This window comes from Alexandromys fortis, unplaced genomic scaffold (assembly GCF_014885135.2).
Source record: "Alexandromys fortis isolate MF-2015 unplaced genomic scaffold, M_Fortis_MF-2015_v1.1 scaffold_249, whole genome shotgun sequence".
NCBI classification, from domain to species: Eukaryota; Metazoa; Chordata; class Mammalia; order Rodentia; family Cricetidae; genus Alexandromys; species Alexandromys fortis.
Genome location: NW_026068129.1, coordinates 522728 through 530448, shown reverse-complemented (window position 1 = coordinate 530448; position 7721 = coordinate 522728). Strand labels below are relative to the sequence as shown.

Here is a 7721-nt window from a genome sequence, read left to right as displayed (position 1 = left end):
TATGCAGAGTTTTATATTAGATTTATATCAGATCCTCCTCCAACAAAGAGGACTTCGCTAGCACTGAGTAGGTACCTGGATTTCCAGTACCGGAAATAGTATCTCTCTTGTCAAATGGGTCTTAGTCTGATCAGAGAATGGTTGATTACAGCCAAGGTATGTGTGCCACTACTGCACATGTAGGGTGACTTTGCCATGCTGGTTGTTGATTGGGTTCATAGGTGTCACAGTTGGGCAGGACTGTTAGTTGCCTCTCTCTCTTTTAGAAGCTTCCATGCCATCTTTGGGCACCATGGAAGCTAGTCTTCAGGGAGGAATCTGTCCTTGTTCTGCCCATGTTTGGCAGTCATGCTAGTGAGACTTCATGGGTGTAGCTTCTAATGTTACCAGGAGACAGAATCTCACAGCAATGTCCCTGGTCCTCTGGCTTTTATAATCTTTCATCCCCTCTTCCATAGTGTTTCTTGAGCCACTGGTGTGGGACTTGGCTTCACAACTCGGAAGACTGATCAGTTGAATTTTTCTGTAGAGGTCTCTGTTGCAGAGACATTTCCTTGATGAGAGGTGAAGACTGCACTTATCTGTGGGTCTAAGGACAAAGGTTTATAGATTGCTGTTAGGAATTATGATGAGCAAAAGAGGCCATGAATTGGAGGGAGAGTGCAGAGGGATATATAGAACAGTTTGGAGCCTGGAAATGAGAAATGTTATGATTAAAACACAATATCAAAAATAAACAACAGGGGGTCTGAGAAGAGCGGGAGGAGGTGGCGGCCTCGGGAAGATGTCTCGATCCAGCTCGACTTCCAGCTCAGGCTCCAGCACCAGCACAGGTTCAAGCAGTGGCTCTAGCTCCTCCTCTGCGTCCAGCTGCTCTGGGAGCTCCAGCACATCCCGGAGCTCCAGCTCTAGCAGCTCCTCTGGCTATCCCAGCCCTTCCCGGCGGCACTTCCGCTCCAAATCCAAACTACCTAAAAGAGATGAGAAAGAGAGGAAAAGGCTGAGCCCTTCACCTAATCCCACCAAAGTGCACATTGGGAGGCTCACCAGGAATGTGACCAAGGATCATATGGAAATATTTTCTACTTATGGGAAAATTAAAATGATTGACAGGCCTGTAGAAAGGATGCATCCTTATCTATCCAAAGGCTATGCATATGTAGAGTTTGAGAATCCAGATGAAGCAGAGAAGGCACTGAAACACATGGATAGAGGACAAATTGATGGCCATGAGATCACTGCTACTGCTGTGTTGGCACCCTGGCCTCAGCCACCCCCATGGCAATTCAGTCCACCCAGGAGAATGCTTCCACCGCATTCCATGTGACGCAGGTCACCCCCAGGGATGAGGAGGAGGTCTCACTCTCCAAGGCGCAGGTCCCCTGTGCATAGGAGGTCTTGATCTCCTGGCCGCCGCCGCCATAGGAGCCGCTCCAGCTCCAACTCCTCCTGATAAGCAGGGACGTTGATTCGTACCTCTGTAACTTATTTTCCCCCAACTCAGTTTTGTCCTTTCTTTAGCCAACGAGGATCTGTAGGGAAGGATCCCATAACGGGGTGGGCTTTGAAGACAGCAGTTGAGATATTTCCTCTGCAGGAGGATTCTGGCTGCAGAGGTACTGTTGATTCAGGACTGTGCCCATAAAAGTGCCCTGTAGTTTTCTGGCTAGAAAGTTCACCCTTCCCCTTCTTGAGAGTCTGGTTTATAGCAGAGCCAGCTGGGATGAGCAAGCCTCCATATTGCAAGACACGGTTTTCCACAGATGACCTAGGACCTAGGCAACCTGCTCGTGCTCCTGCTGTTGCTGTGCCACATCTGCGGAAAGGGGACCAAGCTGCTGTGCTGTTAGGCCTGACCATGTCCCCTTTGGAGTCCTCGTCAACTTCCCTACCCCCAGGTCTCTGTTATTCTCTGAAATTGGTGAGCCAGTTCTACAGGGTCCTCATGGAACCTGCCGCCACACTCATTGTCACCTGCCGTTCACAGGGATGTTGCAGGTTAACCGTGGCAGTGTATTCATTGCCTGTTTTTGCTTTTATTGTACAGTCAGTACTATAAATTTTGTTTTGAGTTTTATGACTTTATAGTATTTTAGATAAAGCCATTTGTACTTGTGAGTGAGAGGACTGTTGAATAAACCTCGGACTAGATGCAAACTAAAAATAAAAATAAACAGCAGAAGCAACACAGTCGTCTGCGCCTGTTTACAATTAAAGCAGCCTACCTATTTCCCCCACCTTCCTGCTTGCCTTCAGCATTCATATGAGGCCACTGGATATAGATTTTTGAGGTCTCAGGGGCAATCCTAGAGCCTGAGCTTTTTTTTTTTTTTTTTTTTTTGGCCATTCACCAGAGTTCCCCAGACTTATAAAGTGGGAGCTGACACTTTTAAAACGTAAAGTTATAAAGTACCAAAAGTTGGAAATTTGAGAACTAATATTTTTAAATATCTCCACGACTATAGGAACTGACTGTTTTTCTTACTGCCAGATATGCAAAGAGAGCAAAGTAAGACTCATGGTTCTAGGGTAAGCCCCTCACGGGGGAAGGCTCAGTAGGGGGAGTAGGAGGAGGTTGTTCATGTCACATCCTCAGTCAGGAAGCAGAGAGACAGATGAACGCGGGTCCTCAACTCACTCTCCCTGTTTTATACAGCCTGAGGTCCTACTCCAAGGAACAGAGCCACAAAAAGTTAAGGTGGGTCCTCACACTAGAAGCTCACCCATCGATTCCCCCAGAGACCTGCCTTCGGGAGATTTCACTTGGATTCTGTCAGGTTGACAATCAGTTTTCCCTATCACACTCACCTCCTAGTTCTAGAGCTAAAGGGGAAAATTTACAGAAGGATGGTAGAACAAAAGTTGTTGTTACTGCTGAATTTAACTTACATATAATTTTTAAACTGGAAAGCATTCTGTAATTTATACAATGATGTGTCACTTGTGGTGGGCACAGGGGAGAAGAGAGAGATCTGGCCTTCTAAGTCTGCCTAAGAGATACATTGAACAGTGTCTTCTTCTGTATGTGTTTCTTTTCTGAACAAAACGCCTTGCCTAGCTTTGTAAAAAGAAAAGCTTCCCTCCGTGGGCCCTGCTTTATTTCTTTTATCGGTTGGGTCTGATTCTCCCACTCAGGGAAAGGAAAGCCACGGAACTGGGCATGCTCTTTAATGCTCCACGCCATCGGGACCATCTAGACCCAGGCACCTCACCTTTGAAATGAAGTCTCAGAACGGCGGGCATCCTCTATGAGGGAGAGAAACCAGGAGGCCAGCTCCGCCTAAGGATGTGAGTAACTGTGTGAAGGGGACAACCAGGCACTTGCTGTCGTTGCATGGCACGGCGATTAGAAAGGACTTTGCAGCAGCCCCCATTCCCGTGTATTCACAGCCTTGCTTATGGCTGCTCTCCAGCCATTTAATCTGGCATTCAATCACAAATAATAGTTCTATTGAGTTGTGGAAAGTCAATACTTCTTACGCTCTTTAATTCAGGCAAAGCTCCAGGAGACAGCGCTCTGTTTGTTTAATGCTTTCACGGGCTATTCAGGGAAATCAGATTTACAAGGTTCCCTTATTCCCTAGTCACTTCCCAGCATGCTCTTATCTCGGATTCTCCCTCCACTGAGGAAATATGCCTGTCAACCTAAGTAGCATTTTCTTAGAGGAATAAAAAATTAATTGGGTACAACACTTATGCTCTGGGACCTCCCAGGGCTATCACTAAACATCCACATCACCAGGCCACCCAGCAGTCAGACTGGCCACAAGCTCTGTATTCTAATTATTCACAGAATCAAGAAATATCGAGAAAAGATCATTGACGGATACCTCCATCATAAAATCAGCAGATAGGATACAAACATTAATTGTCAAGTTAGATTAAGATAGACATCAGTCTTTTTATGTCTGGGTGTTCAGACCCAGGGTGAGAGGAAATCTTATATTGATGATTCTTTTCACATTATAAAAAAAATGTACATTCACATTGTAGAAAATGTAAAGGCAAGCCAAAGCAAAATTAAATACATTCACCATACCAGATCTGCCCCTCCTGCTGTGTTAGTGTGTGTCTTTTTGGGTTCACACATTATATATATATATATATTCTTACCAAAGTAAGACTGTAATGTAAAGTATTTTATACTCCATTTTACCTTTGCTGAATAGGCGACTTTATGAATAAGCATATTAATATATCATATATGTATTATTAATAATAAGCATATTAATATATATGTTCATCTATAAATTTTTCAGTGCGGAGATAGAGTTTCAGTATGTAGGTGGGCCACATTTATTTAATCAGTTCCAGGTCACTAGATGCCTACCAAAACCCCAATTTCAAATATTGTGTGCAAAATAAGATTAAAAGTTCCTGACTTCCCCAGGATATCAACTTAGTCATAGCTGGCCACATATATTACTCAAACTTCTGATAAGCAAATTGTCCTCCAGCCAGTCTGGACCAGCTCACCAGTCTGTCCAACAGAAACGTGTAGCTGGTTTTTGTTTTGTTTTTCATTTTGTTTACTCTTTGGGGGCCTGCCACCCAACTCCCAAATAAATACACGGAAACTTAGTCTTACTTATGAATTCCCTGCCTTACCTTGGCTTGCTTCTTGCCAGCTTTTGAATTATCCCATTTCTCTTTAACTTCATTTTTGCCTCTAAGCTTTTCCCTTCTTACTCCGTGGCTGTCTGTGTGACTGGGTGACTGGCTGATCCCTCGAGTCCTCCTCTCCTCCTCCTTTTCTTGCTCCTCCTCCTATCTCTTCTCCTATTTATTCTTTCTGCAACCAGCCCCACCTATCCTTTCTCCTGCCTAGCTATTGGCCATTGGGCTCTTTTTTTAGACCAATCAGGCACTTTAGACAAGCAAAGTAACACAGCTTTACGGAGTTAAACAAATGCAACATAAAAGAATGCAACTCATCTTTGCATCATTAAAAAAAATATATTCCACAGCATAAACAAATGTAACACATCTTAACCTAATATTCAGCAACAAAAAAGGGTCAGGGATCTATGCTGGAGAGATGGTGGCCATAGTTACAAATGTAACTATGTGGGCTGAAGAATGCTAACCTAACTGGCTTCTCATTTCTTTAATGAGTAGCCAGGTCCAACCTTTCTTCCCTGTGTTTATTAGTTGTTAGCCTTAAACCAGAGCCCCAGAGTCTTACCACACAGGACACAACCTCAGGGAGTATTACGTCTATAAGCTATGTCCATGACCTTTGCGACTTGTGGAGAGTCACTGAAAGATAAGAGTCAGAGTACTCGTTGGGCTGGTCACAGGCACCCTAGCTTCCTAAACAATGAAGGCGGTTAAGTATTTGTCTAAGTATTTGGGGCTTTTGTGGGAATACCACAGTGTCCTTAACCAGCGTTGGAGTCAGAAGTGTATAACAGAATGGCTATGGATTGATTTGTGCCCTCCCCCTCAGAAAATGCATATAATGAGAAGGCTCCCAAGCTCAGGGTTCGAGAGGACTTTTTAACCTGGACAAAACTGAAATGTTTTTAACTAAGACGCCGCACAGACAGACCTAAGCTGTTGCTACCAACTTTCTACCATTTGCTTACCAGGTCTCTGTTACACTGCACCTGACAGGTTGCAATGGGACAGTGGATGCTGCCTCTCAAGGTCCTGAGTTGTCCTGGCCAGGTTGGTTGCCACAGGTGCAAAGATTGGTTTTTCTACATAGTTAAGAAAACAGGTATAGAACAGGTACATGAATAGGACCATGTGGAGCTCTGCTCGAGGGAACAATGTCATGGACGCCATCAGGTTTTGTGGGGTATGGAGTGCGTGTGCATGTATGTGTGGAGGCCAGAAGCCAGCCTGGGATATCAGTCCTCAGAAGCCATCGGAGATGGTTTGAATACAAATGGTCCCCTTAGGCCCATAGAGAGTTGCACTATTAGAATGTGGGGCCCTGTTGGAGTAGGAGTAGCCTTGTTGGAGGAAGTGTGTTACTGGAGGGGGGGGGGACGTTGAGGTTTCAGAAGCTCAAACCAAGCCTGGTGGCTCACTGTCTCTTCCTGCTGCCTGCAGATCCAGATGTAGAACTCTCAGCTCCCTCTCCAGCACCATGTCCGCCGGCATGCCACCATGTGTCCTGCCATGATGAGAAGAGACTAAACCTCTGAAATTGTAATCCAACCCCAATCAAATATTTTTCTTTATAAGGGTTGCCTTGGTCATGGTGTCTCTTCACAGCCATCCATCTTGGATTTTAAGACATGCTCTCTCACTGGCCTGAACCCTCCAAGTGACTAGGGTGAGAATTCCAGGGATCTGCCTGTTTCTGCTTCTTCAGTGTGCACAGCAACATGCCTGGCTTGGTTTTTTTGTTTGCTCATTTGCTTGCTTGTTTGGTTTGATCTTTTTTAATGTGATAAATTTTAGGGGTTGAACTAAGGTCCCTGTATTTACAAGACAAGCATTTTAATGTCGGCACCAGACTGTCATTTTTAAAGAAGTCAAGAAAACTTCTCACAAACACTGAGGGATGTTACAGCAAGGTGCACTCTTACTTCCTCTTATTTTACACACACACACACACACACACACACACACACTACACACACACACACCACACCCCTGAAGTTGTCATTGGCATATTGAAGAAGCTTTAAATTCATTTATAAAATATATAATTAAATACATGTCACTATAGATGATACTCATTATCTGTATTTTTTTAGATAAGGTCTCACTCTGTAGCCCAGGCTTAGCCTGGGATTTCCTATGCAGAGCAGACAGACAGGCTTCAGACTTTTGTCATTCTTCCTGCCTCAGCCTCCCAAATGCTGAGTTTACAGTTGTGAGCCACTTTACCCAACTACACGCTTATGTTTTTAAATATATACTTCACTCTCTGCTTAATCTTCTTGAGTTTTTTTTTTCTTTTCTTATTTTTCTTTTTTTTTAATTAAATCACTGCTTGATCCATTAGCTCTAATTTCTGATTGGATAACTCTTATATTAATTTAATGCATTTCTATTAATCTGTGTGTCGCAATGTGGCAGTGGCTTACCTGCAAAGTTTCAGCATGTCTGACTCTGGCAGGGGCAGCTCCATGACTTCTCCCTGACTCTGCCTTCCTCCTCCCATGCTATAGGTCAATCCCGGTTCTATTCATTAACCAATAAAAGCAACACATAGACAGAAGGCCCTCCCACACCGATTCCCTTTTCTGTTTAAATGAAAAGGAAGGCTTTAACTTTAACTTAGTAAAATTACATACAACAAAATAGGTATCAAACAAAAATTAAAGTTACAGTATTTATATCTACTTTATCTTTTATCATAACTAAGGAAATCTATTTTGTTTCTGTTTCTGAATAACAAAAACAACCTGAAATTATGAAAAAAATAAGTTCATTTATACTAAATAAGTGGTTGGTTCATGTGTTATTCTAGAATCAGAAATCAGGTAGTTTTATTTCAGTCTCTCCTTTCCTTCCTCCATCTGTCCCCCATATGCCCTCATGTGTGCACACACACACACCACACACACACTACACACACATCACACACCACACCACACACACACACACACACACACACACACCAAACACACCACACCCATGCATGTGTGGCAGATGCATACTCTCCTCTGTTCCTGCTCTGGCTCGTATCACCCAGTATCTCTCTTATGCTGTGAACTCTGTCAGAACAGATGCTTTCCTTTCCCAGAATGGTCTCATTG

General features: G+C 43.7%; 1 protein-coding gene across 1 annotated transcript; it reads left to right on the top strand.

The window, feature by feature from the left end:
* The first annotated feature begins 756 nt into the window (after window positions 1-756).
* LOC126490757 (RNA-binding protein with serine-rich domain 1-like) lies at window positions 757-1473 on the top strand. Its single transcript, XM_050125918.1, has 2 exons — window positions 757-1210; window positions 1353-1473. The coding sequence occupies exons 1-2, from the start codon at window positions 785-787 to the stop codon at window positions 1467-1469; spliced, it is 543 nt and encodes a 180-aa protein (XP_049981875.1). The 5' UTR covers window positions 757-784; the 3' UTR covers window positions 1470-1473.
* Window positions 1474-7721: the final 6248 nt, after the last annotated feature.

What these genes read in the sequence shown, in the direction of transcription:
- LOC126490757 (XM_050125918.1), top strand. Translation starts at nt 785, where the DNA reads ATGTCTCGATCCAGCTCGACTTCCAGCTCAGGCTCCAGCACCAGCACA. An exon ending in AGGCACTGAAACACATGGAT is followed by an intron (nt 1,211 to 1,352) that starts AGAGGACAAATT and finishes CAGGGATGAGGA; the next exon opens with GGAGGTCTCACTCTCCAAGG.